The 25658-nt window shown below is 35.0% G+C and overlaps 1 protein-coding gene across 1 annotated transcript in view; it reads left to right on the top strand.

The window, feature by feature from the left end:
- The window catches only part of AGBL3 (AGBL carboxypeptidase 3), a 94441-nt gene that overhangs the window by 19901 nt on the left and 48882 nt on the right, over positions 1 to 25658 (top strand). The window contains exons 6-13 of the mRNA XM_065939018.1: positions 10547 to 10654; positions 13941 to 14079; positions 15275 to 16054; positions 19511 to 19673; positions 21503 to 21629; positions 22607 to 22707; positions 22917 to 23029; positions 23814 to 23880. Coding sequence (XP_065795090.1) covers positions 10547 to 10654; positions 13941 to 14079; positions 15275 to 16054; positions 19511 to 19673; positions 21503 to 21629; positions 22607 to 22707; positions 22917 to 23029; positions 23814 to 23880 — 1598 coding nt within the window. The remainder of the gene's footprint in view (positions 1 to 10546; positions 10655 to 13940; positions 14080 to 15274; positions 16055 to 19510; positions 19674 to 21502; positions 21630 to 22606; positions 22708 to 22916; positions 23030 to 23813; positions 23881 to 25658) is intronic.

Consider the following 25658-nt stretch of genomic DNA (forward strand, 5'->3'; position numbering starts at 1 on the left):
AACATAGTTTTTAAAATGGAGCTTATTTCTCTTGTTCTTTCATACTGGAAGAAGTATATAATAGATAGAAACCAACCTGGATTACTTCAGTCTGAACTCAGAGATGACAGAGGATGAGATGGTTGGATGGCATCACTGACTCAGTGGACATGAGTTTGAGCAAGCTCTGGGAGTTGGTGATGGACAGGGAAGCCTGGCGTGCTGCACTCCATGGGGTCGCAGAGTCGGACATGACTGAGCGACTGAACTAAACTCAGATCATGTAGGATTTTAGTTGTTGAACAAATGAACCTTTAATGGTGGTTACACCATTGGGGTGTCCTGATCCAACATCAAGGTTGTGAACCCTAGTATAGTTTATACTAGTTATATCAAGCCTGGCTGTAAACATCAAGGTCGATATGAACTCTGGAATAGGATTATGCTGTTATCCCTACACTAACTTGTTCTGATGGTGAGTTTTTTGCATCAGTAAGTGATAATGTGTTTTGACTGGTAAGTCTAGACTTTAAACCCTGAGAGGCTATTTTGTTCTCCAGGGTCACCCCAACGAAAATTGTCCACCCATATAAATTTTTGTTATCTCTTGGTGGTTTAGTTATTTTTGTTGTTGTTGATAAAGCTCCATAAGACCTTCTCATCTTGTTTTGTTATTCCTGTTTCTTCACAGGAAGGTGAGTTTCACTGATTGAAACTAAGAGACAGTAAAACCCTCTTGTGGCCATTCATACAAGTCCTTATTTAGAGAACAAATGATTATGCTACCTTGGCCTGGTCAGGATGTTAATGGTTGTCACTGGGCAGGCAGTGCCTCTAATACTGGTTATGCTAGAGGTGATGTTTGGTCAACAGGCAGGGTTTGTGTTTGCCAAGTTCCTTTTACTTTTTTAAAATCTTACCTTGGGTGCCTGCCTGTATTGGATTAACAGTGTGTGTTTGATAAGTAGTTTAATGTTGAGGTGTATTAATATTTATTTACTGTTAATTATCAGTATATTTTTAGTTACTGATGAAAACTTGTGCAAGGAAAAATACTTCCTGTTACTCATATTAACATTGTTGCCTCTATTAGTTCATAGATTAGTCCAATATAAATCTAGGAGTTGATTCACTTGTTACTGATATTAATGTAAAATTATTTTTGAGCTTTAATACTTTCTTAATTGCTGGCTGTTTTTGAACCAGCTATGGTGTTGCTTATTTTTACTGTCTAGCTAAGATTGTACTCATTTCTAAAAATCTATACCTTTTTTAGACTAACATTTAAAAATACATTAAAACTTATAAAAAATTTTTAGTAATTTTTAAAGTTGAACTAAAATTCTTTTCCTGGACAACCAGCTATCACCAGGCTCGTTAGCATCTTCTCACCACTTTGCTACATAGATGAGTTTGTTCTAATAAACTGTTCATAAGTAGCTCATCTGGTTTTGGGATATTTAATTTAAGTTCTCTTTTTTAAATGTTTGTTAAATCATTATGTGAAAGGTACAAGGGGTAAACTTTGTTTTTTGTTACTTTTTAGGCTTCTTTCATCACTCCCTAACAATATTTTCTCTATAGTGCCAGAAATTAAGTTTCTATCTCCTATACTTTGAATGTTGAATGAATATTTTAGTTTGCTTATACTAGTAGAATAGAGAAGGGTATTGGGCTAGATTTATTCAAAGTATTCATAAATTATGAAATGGCCTAGGTGTAAACTGGTGCATTATTTAAGCTATGCTTTGATTTATCCAAGCACACTTTCCAATAAGCTTTCTTTGTTACAACTTGTCTCCTCTCATATGATCAGTATTTGCTGTTAGATTATAGGGAATTATTACAGTGCTTGAGGAGGGTGATCGTTGGTGTGTGCATGCTTCGTGGCCTTATTCACTCTAAGCACTCTATTCTTAATTTACTAATTAAATCCTCCTTTGGTTTTTTGCTTTCATAAAAAAATGTTCATTTGGTGAACATAAATTCTTGAAGTAGAAAATGTAGCCCATTTCTTCCAATTCCGTAAGTTACACATTGGCCTGATGTTTTTTATGTATAACAATTATGGTTACTTTTCCTCCTTTTTAGGGTTTGCTGAAGATAGGGGTATGTAGTCTGCATTAGCAAGGGTTGGTGAGGTTTATCGGGCTTTATCGATTATAGAACAGGCTCTTCTAGAAGAGTGAGAAGCGCCACCTAGTCATTTGAGTTTTGAGTTGCTGCTAGTAGTACTCTAGCATATAATTTTGTTCCTGTAATTATTTGGGTTTAGGACTAAGCATAGTGGGGTATCTAATCCCAATTTGGGTCTTAGCTGTTGTGTAATCAGGAAATAATAAAGTCACATTTGTAGTCTCTTTTTATTTTAGTTACAACTTTTTATGGCTTAATTAAAACTGTATTTTATGTTACTCTTTAATATGCTTTACACCATATTTCTGTTAATTTGGGTTAATGATTATGACCACAGTGGTTGGCATGAGATTTACCAACCCTGTTAGTATAACTTAGTTGAACTTTTGTTTCTAGCTTAATTTTTATCACTGCTGCTTCCTGTAGGGGTGTGGTTAAGCAAGCTGTTATGAGCTACTAATGTTAGTGTGCTTGATGTCTGCATTGTGTAATTTTATTAAAATTAATAGAAAGACTGGGACCAAACCTATATGTTTATGAGTTAGTGAACTCATCTAGGCAATTTCAGCGCCTCGCTTTCAGGCTTTAAGCTACATTAACATGTTGTAATATACTGAAATAACATGTATGTTGTTGTTTTGTGTGATTTATGTTAGATTTAGTGTTAAAATTTTGACTAAAATGGTTGTCAAGGGATCTAGGAGATGTCTGTCTATATAAATGGTTAATATCTAAGTAGTTTATTGATATATGATTGGGGTTTATTTTCTTGGTCTGTCTAATCTCAGTGGACATGAGTTTGAGCAAATTCCAGGAGATAGTGAAGGACAGGGAAACCTGGTATGCTACAGTCCACGGGGTTGCAAAGAGTTGGACACGACTAAGTGAACAACAGCAACAATCTTGGGTATTAAGTTGTCTTTGTTATTGGGTAGATGGCCAAGTTCTATGTATTTATATACTTTTGCCTTGTTTGGGGGGTTTGGCAGGTCATTATGGGCATAGAGCATGGGATTTAGTAGGGTGTAAGGCGGGTTTGTTAAACATATTCATTACCTATTCACATCTTCATATGTATGTATGTGCATATACATGTATGTTTGTCTGCAATTATCTTTATGTCCTGTAACCATTGACTGAATAAACCTAATACCTTATGGTTGATGATGGTGGTAAATAATATTCAATTAAAGTCCAGCTACAGTTTTTTTTTGACTGTGTCAAGGCCTCAGAAAGCCATAGCTGAGTCATACTGTCCCTTAAAAGTTAAAAAATACCAAATACATGAAATAACAGATATGTGTGAAACATGGGCTGATTAGTCCTTCGTCCACTGAGATATCTTATTTAAGAGGAAAGAGTGGGTGATTTTAGGTGAGATGGTCCTGAAATAAGACCCAGGTGCCTAATAAAGTTAATAGAAACCCATAAGTTATGGGCCTGGAGCAAGAAGAGGGACATCTCATTCCATTTATTTCAGAGTAAGTTGTAGCCATTCTTACATTTCACCTCTAAAGTTCAGTCTTTGTGATTCTTTTTTTATTTTGAGCTAAATTCTACATTCAATGAAATGTACAAATCTAAGTATATCTGTCTGTGAATTTCAACAAATGCATACACCTGTGTAATCCAAATCCCTACCACAGTATACAACAATGTCATTGCAATCACTTGGAAATTTTAAATACTTAGGTGTGAATTTAACAAAACACCTTTAAGACTTGTATACTTAAAACTACACAATGCTAATGAAAGGCATCAAAGAAGATGTCAATAAATCTCCATGAACATTGATTGGAAAACCCAATCTAGTAAAGGTGTCAGTTCTTCCCAAATTAATATACAGTTTCCAGGAAGTTCCTGTCAAGACTTTTTGAAGATAAAGACATATTTATATGGAAAGGTAAAATAACTAGAATAGTTAAAATAATTTGAAAGGAAGCATAAAGTGGGAGCAATCAGCTTAACCGATTTCAGGACCTTTTATGTAGCTACAGCGGTCACAGCCTTGTGGTATTAGTGAACGGGTATATATATAGATAGATTAGTGAAACAGAACAGAGACTGGATGCTTTTCCCTATAAGATCAAAGACAAGACAAGGATATCTGCTTTTGCCATTCATATACACACATTTGCAGTGTGAATAAGTTTGATCCTTACCTCACACCATATAAAAAAAATTAATTCCAAATGGATGAAGACCTAAATGTAAGAGCCAAAACTATAAAGCTTTTAGAAAAAAAATATAGAGCTAAATCTTTATGATCTTGGATTTGGCAATGGATTCTTAGTTAGAAGACCAAAAGTATAAGCAACAGAAACAAGAAAAATGAATAAACTGGATTTTATCAAAACTTAAAACTTTCATTCTACAAAGGAAACTATCAAAAACAAGAAAATACAACCTAAAGAATGAAAGAGAATATTTGCAAACAGTTATATCTTATAAAGGACTTGTAAAGAACATACAGAACTCTTATAACACAGTAAAAGACAACCCAGTTTAAAAGTGGCAAGGGATCTGAATAGACATTTCTCTAAAGAAGAACATATGGCCAGTAAACGCATGAAAAGATGTTCATCATCTTTAGTCACTAGGGCAGTGCAAATTAATATTACAATGAGATACCATTTTATACTCACTAGGCTGACTAGAATAAAAAATCAGATGACAAAGTTGATGGGAAATCAGAACCCTCAAATCTTACAGCTACTTTGGGAAAGTTGGGCACTTCTCTCCAAAGTGTATCAGGGTTCCCATTTGACCCAACAGTTCCATTCCTGTTACATACCTAAGAGAAATGAAAACATGTCCAAAAAAAAGTACATGAGTGTTAATATGCCAACATGACTCGTAATAGCCCAAGGTGGAAACAACCCAGATGTCCATCAGTGGATGAAAGGCTAAACTAAGTGTGGTATACCCACATGGACTATTAATTGTACATAAAAAGGAATGAAGTGCTCATACATGCTGCAACAGGGATTCACCTTGAAAACATTAAGAAGCCAGACACAAAAGGACAAACATTGTATGATTCCATTTAACTGAAATGTCCAGAATAGGCAAATATATAAAAAAATAGATTAATGGTTGCTTAGAGGTTTGAAGACTAGGAGATTGGAGAGTGATAGCTGAAGTGTACAGTGTTTTTTGGAAAGTGATCAAATGGACACCTGATTTATAATAAAAGTGAAACCTCAGAAGAATAATTGAAAGGTAGTCTTTTCATTGAATAGTGCTAGAATAACTGGATTTCAGTATTTAAAAAATGAAAACCCACTTCACTCCTACAGGTTGGTTGTAGATGTAAATGTACATCTACATTTAAAAACAACAAAACTTCCAGAAAACAATACAGGATAATATCTTCATGATACTGAAATTGGGAAACAACAAAATGGAACACATTTTATTAATGGAACATATTAATAAAAAGGAATAAAACATGGTAACCATAAGGGAAAGTTTTGAAAATTTTGACTATAGCAAAGTCAAGAACTTCAGTACATTATTAAAAAAAATCAAGGCAAGTTATAGATTGGGATTATATATTTGCAGTCTGCAATTATATACCTGTCAAAGAGGTCACATCTAGAATATACAAAAGCCCTTCTACAAATAATAAGGAAAAGACAGCCCAGTTGGAAAACAGGCAAGAAATTTGAACAGGCACATTATTAAAAAGGATATCCAAATGACCAGTAAACATATTTCTGAACCTTACTATGAAGTGGTGTCTCATTGTGGTTTTAATGTGCATTTCCAATGACTGAGTATACTGTTTCTTAAAAATCATAAGAGACCAGGTTTTAACTTGTACTAGATATTGGTGAGAATGTGGAGCAGCTACAGCCTTCATAACCTGCTAGTGGGTATGTAAGGTGGTATAACTACTTTGGATTACAGCTTTGTATGATCTACTAAAATTGAAGCTACACATGCCTTACGATCTAGAATCCTTACAAATACCCAAGAGAAATGTGGGCATATATGCTCGCTGTTTGTAGCACTGTTGTTCGTAATACCCCCAAACCAACAGAGCCGCAATGTCCATTACAAGTAGAAGCTGATAAATAAATTATAACATTTTTATAGTTACATATTATATAGCAATTAAAATGAACAAATTACAGTCACATACCATGACTGATTTCACAAATATATGTTTAAAAGCACAGAATATATACTAAGTAGTTCAGTTTATGTAAAGTTCAAAAGTAGGCAAAATAAAACTATAGTTTCATGTGTATATTTGTGTAAATATAAACTATATATTATATATAGGTATATATGCGAATACTTAAGTTGAAAATTATAAAGGAAAATAGGAAGTGATTATACTGGAAGGCTAATGGTTACCTTTAAAGGTAGTGATTAGAAGGGGACATGAGTGGGGCACCTGTGATACCTGCAATATAGTATTTCTTGACCTGAGTGGTATCTGCTTTGTGATAAATCACTGAGCTATATTTCTTTGTTTCTGTACTTTTCATAAGTATAATTCCTAATAAACAATTTGTTTAAACATTTGGTTTGTTTCTGGTCATGTGAGCTTAGATAGTAGTATGTTTTGGTAGATTTGAAAAGTGAGCACAAATAATTGGCAAAAAAAGAAGTACATCAGTGCAACAGAATAGAATCCAGAAAGAGACCGAGTGATTGTTGACAGAGAACCAAAACCATCCAGTGGGAATAAAGAAAAATTCTTTTCAATAATTTGTGCTGGAATGACTTGGGATCCATGTAGAAAACAATAAACCTTGACCTCTATCTCACTTAATACACTAAAATTTATTTCAAAATAGATTGTAGACCTAAACATGAAAGTTAACATTTTAAAGTCCTAAAAGAAAACCAGACAGTATCTTCATAACCAGAGAATAAGGCAACAATACTGTAGGGAGACTCCAGAAAGAAAAAGGAAACAATGAAAATATTAATAAACTTGACTTCATTGATAATAAAAATTCTCATCAAAAGACACAGTGAATAAAATTAAAAGGCAGGCCACAGTCTGTAAGAAAACATTCCCAATGTATATCTGACAAAGGACTTGTATGCAGAATATATGAAGAATTATTACAAATAAATATTAAAAAGAAAAAAACTTAATTAAAAATGGGGAGAAGACTTGAGCAAACTTTTCTTAAAGCACGACATATAATGGCTAAGGAACATATGGGAAAATGTTCAACATAGGAAATGAAAATTAAAATCACAGTGAGATAACAACTTTACGTCTGGAATGGCAACAGTTTGTTTTTTTTTTTTTAATAAGGCTGACAACTCCAAATAATAGAATGTAGAACTGGAATTCTAATACAAAAGGTTTGGTGGTAGGTTTTTTTTAACAAAAACAACAAAAAATATATATGTATCTACTCTGTGACCAACAGTTCTACTCCTAGGTATTTAGAGAAATTAAAATATATGTCTTCAAAAATAGTTGCATATAATTTTAATTTTCATATTTATTCACAAAAGTAAAAAATGGAGCCAGTTCAGAAGTAGAAGAATGGATATCCAAACTATGGTATAGCCATACAATGGCATACATATCAACAATAAAAAGGAAAATAAAACCTGGTAAACATAACATAGATGAATTCCAAAAACATACTGAGTTAAAGAGGCCAGAAACAGATGACTATATATGATTCCAATTATATGAAGTTGTAGAATAGGCAGACTGGTTTACACTCACAGAAACCAGTGGTAGGGGTTGACTTGAAAGGGCAAGAGGAAACTTTCTAAGATGATAAAAAAAGAAATGTTCTATATTTTGATAGGTATGTTGTTTACATGATTATATACTTTTAAAACTCATTAAACTGTACTGTTTTATGAGTATATCATATTATATATAATATGTAAGTTTTTCTCAATTTAAAAGGTAGCCATAATTCTCCATGTGGATCCAAGTATCCTCACCCTTTGAAATACCACTTTGCGTCTCCTTTTATGAAGAGGTATACTCTTGCCCTATCCCTTGAATCTGAGATGGCCTTGTGACTTGCTTTAGCCAGAATGAGTGTGGCAGAAAAGAAAGCATGCCAGTGTTGACCTAGGCTTCAAGAGCCTGTACACTTTTGGTTTCTCTTAAACCCTGTTCAGCCACCATGGAACGATTCCTTGCTAGCTTTCTGGATAATGAGAGTGAAGCAGAGATGAGTTGAGGTTATCCTAGATCAGCCAGCCTCCAGCTAAACCTGCAGCTGATCAAGATACATGACTGGACCTAACCCATACCAAAAGAATCACCAAGCTGAGATAACTAAGATTTGGGGAGATTTCTTATGTAGGAAAAGCTAAGGCTTAGAGTCCAGGCTCTGTAGTAATAAACTATAGCCCATGGGACAGATATAGCCCATCACTTATTCTGAACCTTTTATTCAGCATTGGAAAGTGGAACATAAATTAATCTTGGGAGAGGAACATCTTTTATAATCAACAGCCAAAGAATTTCTGTTAATAAAATACCACAGTTATAGGAATACAGCCTGTCAATAGGTTTTCTAAAGTAGTCTCGAAGTTTACAGGGATGGCAAGTCATATTCCATTTGTACACAGACATCAGGTTAATTCCTCTGAACCTTTTAAGAAGAGGTAGAAGGAAATGAAACAACTTTGTAACCTAAGTGAGAAAAGGTATCCTCAAATTGCATGAAGATATAAAATGAGATTACTGTACTATTTAAAGGCCAGACTGTACAGCTTTTTGTATCAAGATGGTGAAAAAAAAAAAAAAAGCAAAGAGCTAAAATTCCCCAGAATTTCAAAACAGGTGCTGTATTATCAGTTCATTGTTAATTTTGGTTTGAGTTGATTGTTTTCAACTAATGAGAGTCTTATATATATGTCTGAATATATGATTTCTGTAATCTGTAATATATGATTGCTTACTATATAGGAAGCAATCCCTGTGAATTCCTCTATTTTGCCAACTCTTTAAATAAACTACATGTTCCCTGGAAGTTATCTTTAATATATACTCTAAGATATACAAATGTGATGGTGAAACTGTACAGGAGTCCCATACTTCCTGACATTAGGGTTTCAGGAGCAGCAGTTTAGAATACAGGTTGAGACTTCTATGTTTGATTATTACTACACCTGACCATAAAGCAGAGATTTTTACATTACTGGAACTCTCAAAGTGCCGATTATTAATCCTGAGTGTTAAGAACACTTTCCTGAGATATAATCTTGGATAGTATTTGTGATGTGGGATGTTTTTTTGGCAGTCCCAAGCCATGCATCAAACTGGCATGAAATGAAAATGAACCATTTGAAAGACTACATGAATGTGACCTATAGACATACAGGTGCAGAGCACTCTGCTGGATATATCTTTGAAAACTGGTGTAAAGTTTAATTAAATTTTAATTTGTTTTATTGTTTGTTATCAGTTGTGTTGTGTGTTGTTGTTAACCCTACAACGTACACTGTTGAATATTTGCATTGATATTCTGCTCTGTGCTTTTTCTGTAGCTAGACTTGACCCTTATGCATCATGTCAAATACACTTCTGCTGCGAAAGCAGTTGTACATATAACACCAAAAACGTATTTGTCCAGCAGCACTTGTTTCTCATCACCAAGTTCTTTTTGTTTCAGCAAATGTATTTGGGATCATAGAGGCTGGCTCCCTCTACTGGAGCATTTCTATTCCAAGAGCGAAGCACAGTCTGACACACAGCAGCCAATAATAAGTAGTATAAGTAGAATGAGTCATCACCAAATTCTTGTCCACTAAAAAGTGGGAACAACAGGAGTGGTTGGACCGTGAAGTCATTTTTTCCCAACCAGGTAGATCATGGTCAAAAATCTGGCCCTAGAAATAATGAAGAGCAGGAAAACTGGTATAGGTAAAGGAAAAGATGTGGCTCCAAGGACTGCCTTCCAATGGGGAGACAAAAGAAACTTGAACCATGCGTGCAAGCTTAGGAGGCAACCATGAGGAAGCAAGAGACTGAAGATGCAGGGGAAGGGAGAATAAAAAGGTGAGTAAGTTTCCCAAAGATAGGTTAGAGAGGCATCAAGCACCCAGGAGTAATAGAATCTTTAGCGTTAAATCTGTGGTGACACAAAATAATCGTGAACTATATAATGACTTAGAACCAAGGTGCAAATTGGAGTAGGAAATGGCCACCCACTCCAGTATTCTTGCCTGGAAAACCCCATGGACAGAGGAGACTGGTCCATGGGTTTCACAAAAAGTCAGACATGACTGAGTGACTGAGCACAAGGTGTGAATAAGATGTTATGGGTTTTGTTAAAGTGTGACCATGCTCATTATTACTTTCAATGAGAAATCCAGCTTTGCTGGATTTGAGCCTAGATCTACCAATGAATAATTTGAAAATATACAATAAAATCTTACTGCTTTATTTTGAAGTCATATTCAAATAATGGTTTTTCTCCAGATTGGACCCCTTCGAATCCTGAGCCAATGTACATCCCCACAGGCCTGGAGATGGAACCCCTTTATGCAAACTCCAAGGAAGAAACTGTGGTTTATCTAGCCGAAGATGGTGGGTACATAATGAGACATGTTGCGATAAAATATAATAATTTGGTGTCTGGGCTAATCTATTAGCTGTATTTGTTCTGCTGTGTATAGTGGAAATTGTCAATTACCAGGAAATCCCTGACTCCATAACCACGTTTGGTTAATATTGACCCAGATGTTGATTCAGTGCTAATTGTATTCTTGAAGGTGCATACTGCAGTTTATGTACAGTTATTTTAAAATGAAGCATCATGTTGACCATGAGAATGAAGAGTTTTATTGAGATGGAATTAAACTTTACACCAGTTTTCAAAGATATATCCAGCAGAGTGCTCTGCACCTGTATGTCTATAGGTCACATTCATGTAGTCTTTCAAATGGTTCATTTTCATTTCATGCCAGTTTGATGCATGGCTTGGGACTGCCAAAAAAACATCCCACATCACAAATACTATCCAAGATTATATCTCAGGAAAGTGTTCTTAACACTCAGGATTAATAATCGGCACTTTGAGAGTTCCAGTAATGTAAAAATCTCTGCTTTATGGTCAGGTGTAGTAATAATCAAACATAGAAGTCTCAACCTGTATTCTAAACTGCTGCTCCTGAAACCCTAATGTCAGGAAGTATGGGACTCCTGTACAGTTTCACCATCACATTTGTATATCTTAGAGTATATATTAAAGATAACTTCCAGGGAACATGTAGTTTATTTAAAGAGTTGGCAAAATAGAGGAATTCACAGGGATTGCTTCCTATATAGTAAGCAATCATATATTACAGATTACAGAAATCATATATTCATGCATTTTTAAACTGAGGTGAGAAAAGCACCTCTGATTTTTTTCAATTTGATTTCAAATATTTACCCAGCTAACCCACCTTATAACTTCCACACATAACTTAAATGAGATATAATATAAAATTAAAGTAGCTGAGGTGAGTCAGTCAAGGTCTTGTCAGAAATTGGATGGCAAACATAATTTAAGAAATTTTAATGAAAAGATATCCTATAAAAGGGTGGACAGAATCAAGGGAGACTAATAAGGGATGGTGAGACAAAACTGAGTTGTCAGCAGAACAGAATCACTGTTTCTCCTCGACACGAAAGGGTGAGAGCAGACTGGTGTTGAGACCTATAGCTGTAGGACAAGGAAGTCCCCAAACAACTGGACATAAAGAATTTGGATAAGGAAGCTGTGGTACATATACACCATGGAATATTACTCAGCCATTAAAAAGAATTCATTTGAATCAGTTCTAATGAGATGGATGAAACTGGAGCCCATTATGCAGAGTGAAGTAAGCCAGAAAGATAAAGAACATTACAGTATACTAACACATATATATGGAATTTAGAAAGATGGTAACGATGGCCCCATATGCAGGGCAGAAGAAGAGAAGCAGAAGTACAGAACAGACTTTTGAACTCTGTGGGAGAAGGTGAGGGTGGGATGTTTCAAAAGAACAGCATGTATATTATCTGTGGTGAAACAGACCACCAGCCCAGGTGGGATGCACGAGTCAAGTGCTCGGGCCTGGTGGGCTGGGAAGACCCAGAGGAATCGGGTGGAGAGGGAGGTGGGATGGGGGACCGGGATGGGGAATACGTGTAACTCTATGGCTGATTCATATCAATGTATGACAAAACCCCCTGAAAAATTAAAAAAAAAAAAAAAAAAGAATTTGGGGTTCACATTTTTTCTTTTAAATATTTCTATTTCTTTAAAGATAATGTTCCATTATCTCATGACATCTGTTCTCTTTAAGAAAAAGACATAATTTATATCATTGTTCCACATTATATATGCTGTGTCTTCTGTCTGTGATCTGCCTAGATTTGGTTATCGTTGCATTTATCATGCTTGGAGTTTGCTGAACATCTTGGATCCATAGTTTATTAGTTCTGTCTATCCAAATTTGAGAAATTTTCAACCATTATTTCTTCACATAATTTCTCCATGATATTTTCTTTTCTGTCCTTTGGAATTTCAAGTATAAATGTGGTAGATTTCTAGTTATGTCCCACATTCACTGGATCTTTGTTCTTTTTTTTATCTCTGGTCTTGAGTTTGGATAATTGTATTCATTTGTTTGTAAGTTCACTGAGTCTTTTTTTCTTTTTTTTTTTTTTTTTTTTGCAATATTCAATTTCTCTAAAACCCGCCTGGTAAATCTTTCATTTCTGTTATTATACTTTTTATTTTTAGAATTTTCATTTCATTCTTTTTATAGTTTCCTTTTTTAATCAGTTGATCTGTTTATTCATTATCTTTTCCTTTTAACATAAATTCAGAGTCTTTCTCTGTTAATTGTACCATCTGAGTTATCTTGGGGTCTGTTAAATATATAAATATTTATTGGATCACATTTCCTCATTCTCTATATGCTTCGTAATTTTTTTTAATCACATGTGGGAAATTGTGAAAGACATGTTTTGGAGTTTTCTTTTTTTAAATTGCATTGAATTTTTTTTCTGGTAGGCAGCTAAATTGCTGACAAATCATTTTGCTTCTCTTAGAATTGGTTTACTTTCTTTATAAAAACAGGTCTGTTTTTATTTTGTCCTTCATTCTAGGTCATGACCCTTCTCCTAAATGTGGTTTTTATGCCTAATGTTCAACATTTCTAGAGTCACAGTTAAATGCCTGCAGTGCTCAGGGAAGCCTTTCTATTCTGGATAAGTTGGAATTTCAGTATATGCCAGGATGTTTATCCTCTGCTATCTCAGGAGCACTCTGTCCTGTCTCCTCAACCTACCCTCTGCTTGTAGCTCCAAGTCTGCAGCCAGGCAGCCACCATGTGGACTACCAAAGCCCTCCCTCTGTGTAGCTGCTTCTAGTACTAGGGTGCTGACTTCAGCAGCCCTAGGCAACAGTTGTGCCTCCTCAGCTCAACAAGACTGTTATGCTATCCATAAGTGTCATCTTTCTAAGAGGTAAAAAGTACTCCCAAGAAATCTAATGTAGTTCTAATGTTTGTGTTGTCTGAATGCGTGGAAATAGTTCATATTTTTTTTTGGTCCAGTTTTATAGTCATTTACAGTGAAAAGACAGTTTCAGGAACAATTACTTCATTATAACCAGAAGTAGAATTCATGTATTTCTACTGTGAGAAATACATGAACTTATTTTAGGCATTGCTTCTCTAATCTAAATACTCAGACTTTCTTATTTCAACATAAACCTATATGTTAGTAAAATGTATAACCCTTAGTGACACTTCAGTTATACTGTAGCTTCAAACTCTATGCAGAATAGCCTGTAGACTTTAGATATGGCTTGAACATCTTTATGGTCTCTCATCAGCCTACAAAGAGCCGTGTTTTGTATATTCCCGAGTTGGGGGCAACCGGACACCCTTGAAGCAGCCTGTGGATAACTGTGACGATACTTTGATGTTTGAAGCAAGGTTTGAGAGTGGTAATCTACAGAAGGTAGTCAAAGTGTAGGTTTTAATTATTTTTATTTGAGGAATTAGACTATCAACTATTTCCTGTATTAGGTACAATAGTTTTAGTATCCATTGCTGAGCTATAATTCCTTGAAGTGTAGATGCTAATTAGAGATTATCGTAAGAGGGTAGGTATGGAAGGTTCTGTATTCAAACAATTTTGAGAGCTATGAATTAAAGTTCAGCAGGTTTCTGTAGTGTACATTTTTAGTATGCCAGTATGAACTGTTAAACACACATGAACACTGCTTCTCCAACTTTTTAATGGAATAGGTCTTCAGATGAGTGTTCTATAAAACATGCTTGGGAATATGCATACAATTCAGGGATATTCTTTTTTTTTTTTAATTTATGAAAAATTTTAAACATAAAGTACAGAGCATAAAAAAAAGTACAGAGCATAATACAGTTCTACATATACTCATCACCTAGATTCAATAGCTCTTCAGGTTTTGCAACATTCATTTCACCAATTAACACACATATACACACATAATAAGTGTGTAATGCTCATAGAATAGGAAGTTACTTGGTAAAGAAAAAAGTCACAACTAACCAGGTAAAACTGTTGTATATATAAGTAATGTACTAATGAAGTTATATTTGCTTTTATTTAAGTATCTTCAATGATTAAGTATGGGGAATGCAAATAGTTATCAAATATAGTTCCTGTCCTCTCAAAGAGTTTAAAATTTTATAATTCATATGCTCATAGTAATTTATATATGTTTTTAACCTTTGTTAGTGATATGTTTCAGATCTCTAGAGTTAGAATCTAATATAAAACAAATGTGTCTGAAGTAAAAAGACACTGGACTTTAATTCTTAAAAACTTAAGAACTCTTTAATCACTTCTTTTATAGGAAGCATAACTGGGTTGAAATACATAAATTTTTGTCAAATGCCCATTTTTTTAGTGTGCTCTCTTGAATTACAGAGGGATAAAAAGGCTTCAGAATTAGCATAGAATCAGTTTCACATCCAGTTAAAAGAGAAAATTTCAAAACATTGATCTTTTGCAATAACTTGGTATTAGATACTACTTAATAAACACTGTTTCCCAAATAAAAAGCTTTGCATGAATAGGTAGGTTATTATTTGTATATTTATTATTACTTTTATTATTTAAAGTTGAATGTCATTTTTACATTTTTATGTCTTCCCCCCCCTTCCTTTTTCTGTGTATTAGGGCAGAATATGAATACCAGCTGACTGTGCGACCTGACCTGTTCACAAATAAACACACCCAGTGGTACTATTTCCAAGTCACTAATACTCAAGCAGGAATAGTCTACAGATTCACTATTATCAATTTCACCAAGCCTGCTAGTCTTTATAATCGGGGTATGCGCCCACTGTTTTATTCTGAGAAAGAGGCCAGCGCTCATAATATTGGCTGGCAGAGAATAGGAGACCAGATCAAGTATTATAGAAACAACCAGGGGCAAGACAGGCACCATCATTTCTCACTTACATGGACGTTTCAATTTCCACACAGTAAAGATACCTGCTATTTTGCTCACTGCTATCCGTACACTTACACAAACCTGCAAGAATACCTGTCTGGCATCAATAATGACCCAGTACGGTCAAAGTTTTGTAAAATACGTGTCTTGTGCCACACAATTGCTAGGAACATGGTGTATATTTTAACTATTACTACCCCCTTGAAAAACAGTGAGTCAAGAAAGCGGAAGGCCGTGATTCTGACTGCAAGGGTACATCCAGGAGAAACCAACAGCTCTTGGATCATCAAAGGCTTCCTAGATTATATTTTAGGAAACTCAAGTGATGCAAAGTTGCTTCGGGACACGTTCGTCTTCAAGGTGGTACCCATGCTGAATCCAGATGGTGTGATTGTAGGAAATTATCGTTGTTCCTTAGCTGGACGGGATTTAAACCGTAACTATACATCTCTCCTGAAGGAATCATTTCCTTCTGTCTGGTATACCCGGAACATGATCCGGAGGTAAAATAAGCCTCAAATTACCCTCTGCTTATTTAGTAAACTTGATAGTAAGAATTTTGCTCCCACAATCCCACTTACTTTACTCTTTAACTTTCCTTAAGACAGTTTAACTTTAGCTAGTTAATTTTTTCCCTCATTCTTCCCAACTCTGCTTCTATACCTTTCTGGCATTATGCCACTACATTCACTAGCTTTCTCTAAATAACAGCTTTTTAATAGCTTAGTGAAACTTAAATTTGCCTGTCCTAAATTTCGTTTCTTCCTAAAGCTAATGATGTATCTTTTGGAATCCTTGAGAATCCCTCATTAATTACATCTAGAAAATTAATTACATCTAGAGTCTTTGAGTACTGCATTGACCACACATTGCTCTGTGATGAGTCTCTTAGGATGATAATAAGTTGCATACTTATTTAAGCTTTCATGAATAGTCTTTTTTGCCCCTAGAAAAAAATGAACAGCTTTAAATTGTCTAAAGAATCAGAACAGTAAAATGCATGTAATATTTAAAGACTTGTTGGATTACTGGGTGAATTCTTTAATAGATTCAAGTAATAAAAATCAGAAACAGACGTTGCTAGAGTAGAAAGATTTATTGGAATGAAACAATACCCATTCCAAGTCCAAAGCCTCTTAACTTTGTTGGTTAAGAATGTGGAGACTGAAATGAAAACACATCAAATGGGAATCCCTCCTCTGTCATTTGGTAACTGTGTGATCTTGAGCAGTTTAAAAACAAACCCAAACCTCCATTTCCTCATCTGTTTGTAAAGTGGGAATAGTAATACTTACCTCACAAACAGGAGGATTAAATGAGATTATTACTAAAGTGCTCAGAATAAAGTGTCCAGTATTACTGGAATATTGTTAAGTTCTAAATGTATTCATTGTTTCCTCAAATGTAAAAAGAAAAGGAGTTAATGAATTAGATATAGATGTAAAAACTCTTTGTGAACTTTTTAGGGTTGTCCAAATGTTACACTGATAAGTACTGTTACAGTGTTTGTATCCTCACCCAGCTCTGTCCCCAGGGCTACTAGTGCAAGTGTCAGAGCCCTGTTTCCAGAAGGACCATCTCAGTCCTTTGAGTCCCTTAGAGGAGCTGACAGACTTCCGAAGCTCCCAGCATGGCTCTAGTTGTCTGAGTTCAGCTTCAACTTTCAGTTAATCCTTTCATCTTAGACACATGGAGAGTGAAATGCAGATTCCCACAAAAAGGAGTGAAAACCCTGGTTTTATACCCCTCACAGATGTGGACTTCAGGATTCTCTGAAGTTACTTGGGAAATATTTAAGTGATAAAGAATAACCGATGATTGACTTAGTTTCCTGGGGATGACAGATAAAAGAGCTGAGTAAATGCAATGTGGTAGCTTATATTGGATCCTGGGACAGAAAAAGGACATTATTGGGGAAATTCATGAAATCCAAATGTTGGTTCCCTAGTTTTTGACAGTATTTCATGGTTATGTGGTTATGTTAACTTTGGGGGAAAATGGACCAAGGGGTAGCCATATGGACACTCGCAACTATTTTTGGCAATTTTATGTAAATCTGAATTTATTCCAGAATTTAAAGTTTATTTTTAATAGAAAGGGAACTTTTGGAGCCCATTTGAGTATTTATAATGTCTCCTTAATGCTCTTTGACATTAAGGGTGCCTGGCCCAACACAAGATGGATTACAGCCAAAGCCCCTTGGCTTGTCTCTGTGAAAGATGTTTATCTTAGTTCTTCTTAAATTGTCTCATAAGAAGCTTAAGGCAGGAATCCATTCAGTAAATTTTGGAAAGACTTGCAAGAAAAAGAACTACCTTAATGCAATTAATCATAGGCAGTAAATGGAATAGACAGTCACATATGTGTGGATAGGTGAGCAGCTGAAAGTATGCCTAAGATTAGATATATTTAAAGTATTTGAAAATAATAGATTTTAGTATAGGATACTTAGTGTAAGATACTTAGTATATCTTAACTGTGGTAAGAAAAAAATCCGAACTGTTTCTAAAGGGATTCAGTGTAAGATGAGAGACCCTGTTACCTTGTTTCACTTCAAAAGTAGTAATTAATATTTCTTTGGGATTTAATTACTTAGAGTTTCTTTTGACTCACTTAAAAGAAACCAGATGTTCATTAAAACTAGGGAAATGATTTTAAAATGTATAGTTTTATAATCTAGTACTAAAAACTTGCAATGATCATTTGAAGGCTTTATGTCAATCTTATGTTATCAGTTAGAATTTATTGGTCATCAAATAAAAAAGGGCAATGAACTAATATATATAACAGATTTCAGCATGGAATTTCGCTGTAGTTTAAAAAAGTACTGTTTTGAATAAAAGCTACACTTTGACTATTTTGATTTTAAGATTTAATATTATAAAAGTAGTACATTTCATATTAGTACAAATTGTTAACATTTATATTTATCCTTCCAGATATAACAAACTGTATGTAATTTCAGTTATTTAAGTAGCTTTATGAAGTTTGGAAATATGAAAATCAAGGCAAAAATGCCCATAATCCTACCACTTTAATACCACCACTTTTTCACCTTTTGAAAGCCTACTAGTTATTTTCATCAACCAGTTTTGAGGGGCTTATTTTTTATTACTTTAATATTCACTGAATGCCTAAATTATACAGGCTAAAAGAACTGTGCTCTTGAGAAGTGATTTCTCTAAGTTATTTATTAGAAATACAATCAAAAAAAAAAAAGAAATACAATCAATTCAAACTTTGGTACCATTTTTCTCAAAATGGTATTTATTCACCACATTACTCAAAGGGTAAATGTTAACTGGCTTCAGCATTGAGTCATCAGGCACAAATTTTAATACATATTTGGGTACTGTTTTATGCATTGCACTGTTTTAGAAATTTTGAAGCATTCCCTTTCTATAACGAGATTAACTATGGAAAATCTAAAAATCTATTTAGGTAAGTGTCAAGTAAATGGTACCAATATTAAATACTACAGGAGTTCAAAGAAAGAAAAATTTGGTGGGCAGCCTCACTAGTTAGAGAGGAAGTGTGACCTGAGGTCAGTGTTGATGGATAAGGGGTAGTATTTGCATTTACAAAGATGAAGAAGGAAGGTATTTCAGTCTGAAAGAATCTAAGAGCTAATGGGCAAAGATAGGAGTGAGTTGTTTTCCAGTGTACAACAAAAAAACAACCAAAAAGCAGAGAAATCCTGTTAGAGAAATTCTTGGAAATAAGGTAAATTTTGTCTTTATAGTAGAAGGCTAAAGCATTCACATTTTTTATACAATTAATAGGAGCTTATTGTAGGTGTTTAAAAAATTATATATTAATATGCAGAAGAAAAGAAATTGAAAACTAGGATATAAGAAATGCTGTTTATTTGGATGTTAAACTTGTTAATTCATAATTACAACCACAGAAGAAAAATGTAGAGATAAAATGCAATAACTTGTTCTTTTTCTTCTTGGTAGATTGATGGAGAAACGAGAGGTTATTTTGTATTGTGACCTTCATGGCCATAGCAAGAAAGAGAACATATTCATGTATGGCTGTGATGGTAGTGATAGATGTAAAGCATTATACTTACAGCAACGAATCTTTCCACTTATGCTGAGCAAAAATTGTCCAGATAAAGTAAGTACCTTTAAGATTTTGACTTTTCCTTTACTACATATTGTCCATGCAGGACAGCTGAATGGATAGACTTATTCAGTAAACTGCTTTTTTATTTAGTTTTTTTGACTGGTTTATACAGTTGACCATAGAAAGCAATGATGTGAAATGTTTAATAACCACTAATTTGAAATATGAAGGGAAAAACGCTCACTAGCCTACCACCACACTTGATGATAAAAAACTTGATTGTTTTTCTCTTAAGATCAGGAACAAGGCAAGGATATCCACTCTTACCCCTTCAATTCATCCTTATACTGGAGGTGCTAACAAGTGCAGTAAGGGAAGAAAAAGAAATAAAAGGCAGACTAAGAAAGGAAAGGCAGATGTGATTGTCTTCACAGAAAATCCATGCAATCCACAAAAACTATAACTGAGTGAGTTTAGCAATGTCATAGGATACAGGGTCCATCCACAGAAGCCAGTTGCAGTTCTCTATACTCACAGTGAACAACTGGAAACCAAAATTTAAAACAAAACCATTTACCATAGCTCCAAAATAAGCAGAAGACTTGTGACTGCAAATGGATGGCACAAGGGAGTTTTTAAGAGGTGATGGAATTGTTCTATATTCTGATTTGTGGTAGTGTTTTTATCAACTGAAAAAAAATGCACAACGTGAAAGTTGCAAGTAAGTTTTATTTGGGGCAATATGAGGACTGTAGCCTGGGAGACAGCACATCAGATAGCTCTAAGAAATTGTTCCAAAGAGGTAGGGGGAAAGGATACATATATATGTGATTTTGGTAAACAGGAAGTGCATGCAGTCAAGCACATATTTGTACAGAGTTTCTGCTGGTCTTGTGAAGCTTCTGCTAGTCTCGAGAAACAGTCGTCACCATGAAGGATCTTAGTGCTTTTCTAGATATGAGGAGATGTAAGAACTGGGCTCATAAAATCAGCTCCTGACAGTTTTCTAACTATCTAAAGACCTGTCCTGCCAGTTTCCCATAGTACAGAGTGTCTCATTCTTGCTTTCCACCCTGAACTCCTTCAGGGGGAGTATTGGAGGTCAGAAGCTGCTGTAGCACATGACTTAATCCTTACAGAGGTAGATGGCAGGCACCCATGGCAAGTGCCAATTTGTTGACAGTTTTCACAAACCTTTACATGTATTAGGGCTTTCTTAGTGGCTCAGTGGTAAAGAACCCACCTGCCAATGCAGGAGATGCAAGTTTGATCCCTGGGTTGGGAAGATTCCCTGGAGAAAGAAATGGCAACCCACTGGTAAATCCCATGGACAGAGGAACCCGGTGGGCTACAATCTGTGGGGTCACAAAAGAGTCAGACCTAATGACTAAACAACAACATACATGTGTTAACAGTCACATGATGGAACACAAAGTAAGTTTTTTCAATCGTATGGTAATTACAAAAACTCATTGTAGATACTGATGTTATAACAATCTTCCAGGGTAATTTTCAAATTATCTTTCATGTGATAATAAAGCGTCTTTACTCTAAAAATCTACAACACTGATCAGTCCTAAATATGTTTAGACTCCTTCCTGTAACCTTTTAAAGTCAACACTATCAAGAATTAGTCAATGGGGTTTTGAATGCATATGTTTTAGAATTCAAGCCTATAATTCTCAGAAATGTAAATATGTCATCCTTAAAATGAGCTATTTCCACTGATCAGGAAATAAAAGCAGCTCCAGAAGCTTTTACTTCAGCTTTAGAGAGAACTGTGCTTTTGCAAACCTACTTTTTCATTTCTAACCCTACTTCCTATGGCAGGCATTGTGATTAGAAGAGCAGTGGTCTCATTTTTATTTGCTTCTTTTCAGTTTTCATTCTCATCCTGCAAGTTTAACATTCAAAAGAGCAAAGAGGGAACAGGAAGGGTGGTGATGTGGAAAATGGGAATCAGGAACAGCTTCACCATGGAGGCCACTTTCTGTGGATCTACTCTGGGTAAGATTGAGGGCCCTCATTCATGACTGTCAGAGATTTAAGCCAAAGGAACACATTCAATGTAAGATTCATAGTGTTTGACAACTGGATAGTGAGCACTTTCTTCCTACTTAGATATATACCAGTAATCTAATCAATTCTATAAATAGGATGAATAAACAAATGCCTACTGTATGTATCTCTATCGCATCACTTTCCTTTGTTGAGAAAAGGAAGTTTTAGCACATATATAGTATACCTAAGTGGTTGTTTCATGATCTGATCTTTAATTGCTTGTTTGGGGTTTTTCCTTTAGAAGAGTTGCTATGACTGTAATGATTTCAAGAAAAAGCAATGCTTATAATTAAAATATCAGAATAGAAATATCTTTACTAGATTTGCTATTTTTAAGACAGAGTTGACTGGGCTTTGTTTTTGTTTTTTTTTTTTAATTGGTTCCTTGAAGTAAAATAAATGTGTGCTCTAGTTCCATTTAAGGAAGCTTTTAGTCACATTTAACATATCCTTAGGATGCCTCATATTAGGGTAACTCACATTATTAGAAAATGTATCAACTCGAAAGTGCCAGAAATCCAGACATATTACTTCTGGCTAATTTTTAAGCACCTTGAAATTGATATAACACTGTTAATGATGATGAAACCATTAAATATTTCTGCAGGTTTTTCTCTAAGTAATGATTAGGGTGCTTATAACTAGTAACCAAGTAGTCCATAACTTTCTGACTGAATTTTCTTCTGCTTTGCAACACAGATTAATCTGTGTTCATTTAAATGTCACCTTTGGTCCAAGTAGTGGAGAGGGAACAAGGGAAAATAGTTGTTTAATGACCTGCCTCAGTGTAGAAGATCCAAAGGACAGAATATGGAATCATATCAGGTGTTTTGTTTATACTCTGTTTTGCAACTTAGGCCTTCTTGCTAAGAAAAAAATGTTTAACTCACCATCAAGGGTGGATAAACTTATTGATGTTTTAGGTGATAAAAGAGGTACTCATTTCAACACAAAAGACTTGGAGTCAATGGGATATCACTTTTGTGATTCTCTCTTGGACTACTGTGATCCAGACCGAACCAAGGTAAGTAAAGTCCATTTGCTCATACATTAGACTCCAGATGCCCAGATAACATCACCTGCCTTTGGACCTGCAGCAGTTTGTTCCTTCTAACATCCTGACTGTTCATTCAGTGTTTTGTTGTACTTGATGTTCCAGGTGTCTATAAATATTCAGTTACTTTAATTAGGAAATAGCTATTTATAATTAACTTACCTATCATTTCCCCCTAGTATTATCAGTGCCTGAAAGAATTAGAAGAAATGGAGAAGCATATAAACTTGGAAAAAGTCATTGACGATTCAGATACTTCTCTGAAAGAACTTACATTGGACCTAGAGACTAGGTAGGTCAGGACAGTGAGAGTAATGTACTTTGCGGTGTTATTCTACCATGCTCTCTAGTGGCTAGGGTTCGACTCACTCACCACCACGACCAGGGTTCTATTCCTGGTTAAGAAGGGCCTGTTAACAACAATTCAAGGATGTAATTGTCAGTCTGTACTGAAAATCCTGGCTAGAGATGGAGGAAAATTTTCCCCATGCACATTCTTTCAGCCAGACCTCATCAAGACTTCATTTATTCAAATGATATTGAGTATCCACTATGTACTATATGTGAAAGACATACTCAAATTGTTTTTAATGCTGTCATTACCCACAGAGAATTGACACATTTATAGACACCATATAAATACTCTAAGTTAGTGAATAATAAGTGCAAAACTTAATGCCAAGGGAATGTTACTGGAAGAAGGAACATACTAATTTTAGTGCAGTTCCTATAGGAAAAGTAGAACAAATGTTTGATTCTTAACCTTTATAAGTTTTCAGACTTAGAGTTAGTGCCCCTGTAACCTCCAATGGTGAGTCACAAGTTTGTTTGCAGATAGAGTATCATTTTGAACTCATGGATTTGTTTATATTTGACATGATCCAATCAATTTCAGTCATCATTCCTCTAATACTCTTTTCTAAAGCCTAGAACTATCAAACATCTACACCACCTTTGTAAACATCCTTTTTATAACTAGAACTATTTCTGCCATTCCAATAACATAATAAAGTAAAAGTAACAGTTGAAGTTTTAAAACACTACCAAAACATTATGTAATTTATTATTTTTTGTAGTAGCCATGCCTCTGACAGTTCAGAATCCAATGACTCTCAGACTGATCTTCTCAAGTTAAATTCTCAGGTACGATTGAAAATTTATGCCTATGATACGGATATGCCAAATAGGTACTCTTCTTACTATGACTAACAACCAGGCCAAAAAAAAAGTCTGCAGTTGTATAATTAATTGTATAGCATAATTGTTATTTTTTATTATGGATTCCATATCCTTAAATCATAGAATTTTCTAATCTAGAGTTTTTTAATACCCTTGCTTTATTGATGAGAACAATTAAGATCCAGAGAGATTAAATTACTTTTCAAAAGCCATACTACTTGTTAATAAGAGTTGGTAGCATAACATACATTGCCTGACTGTTAGTCCTATATTCATTTATTTACTTAACAACTATGTACTGGGCTCTGACTTCATGCTTGGGAGTAGATCAGTGAACAAAATAAGAAAAAAAAAAATCCTTCCGATCATGGCTTATATTCTGGTTGGTAAGTAAAATGTGAAAGTCACTCAGTCCTGTCTCACTCTTTGCGACCCCATGGACTATACAGTCCATGGTGTTCTCCAGGCCAGAATACTGGAGTGGGTAGCTTTTTCCCTTCTCCAGCGAATCCTCCCAAGCCAGGAATCAAACCGGGGTCTCCTGCATTGCAGGTGGATTCTTTACCAACTGAGCAAGTAAAACGTATGGTGTGTCAGATGATGAGAAGTGCCTAAGGAGGAAATTAGAGCAGGAGGAGGAGTAGGGAGTCTAGGTGGTACTGTGAACTGAATGTTTGTGCCCCACCACTGAATACACATGTTGAAACCCTAACCCCCAATGTGATGGTATTAAGAGGACTAAGACAAGCTTGAACTGACGGGGATGGAGACATAGAATAAAAGGAAGGCTATCAGAACTTCTTGAATTTTATAGTATGGCTTCAATACTACAAAGCTCTGCAGCTGAGAAATGTGTAATGTTCTTCGATACAAGTTTGACGGGTTTTTTGTTTTTTACTGTAGTATAGTTGATGTACAAAGTTACAGGTATACAGTATAGTGATCCACGATTTTTAAAGGTTACACTCTATTTACAGTTATTATAAAATATTGGTTATATCCCCCATGTTGCACAATTATCCTTGTAGCTTATTTTATGCATAATAGTTTGTACCTCTTAATGCCCTATCCCTGTATTCTCCCTCTTCCCTTCTCTCTCCCCATTGGTAACCACTTGTTTGTTCTGTATATTTGTGAGTCTGTTTCTTTTTTGTTATATTCACTAGAATATATTCACTATTTTCACATTTTTTAGATTCACATACAAGTAATGTCATTCAGTATTTGTTTTTCTCTGACTAATTGCACTCAGCATAATACCCTCCAAGTTCATCCATGTTGCTGCAAATGACAAAATTTCATTCCTTTTATGGCTGAGTAGTATTCCATGCATACACACACACACACACACACACATACACATTTTCTTTACCCATTCATCTGTTAATAGGCACTTGATTGCCTCTATATCTTACCAGCTGTAAATAATGTTCCTGTGAACATTGGAAAGAATGTGTCTTTTCAAAACCAGTGGTCTTTTTTTCTTTCTCTCAGATATATACCCAGGGGTGAAATTGCTGAGAAAAACCTCCATACTGTTTTCTGTAGTGGATGCACAGATTTACATTCCTACCAGTAGTGTATGAGAGTTCCCTTTTCTCCACAGTCTCGCCATCATTTGTTATTTGTGCTTTTGATGATAGCCATTCTGACAGCTGTGAGGTTGATAATTTCATTGTGGTTTCCCTGATGATTAGCTATGTTGAGCATTTTTTCATGTGCTTGTTGGCCATCTGCATTTT

This window comes from Muntiacus reevesi, chromosome 6 (assembly GCF_963930625.1).
Source record: "Muntiacus reevesi chromosome 6, mMunRee1.1, whole genome shotgun sequence".
Classification (NCBI taxonomy): domain Eukaryota; kingdom Metazoa; phylum Chordata; class Mammalia; order Artiodactyla; family Cervidae; genus Muntiacus; species Muntiacus reevesi.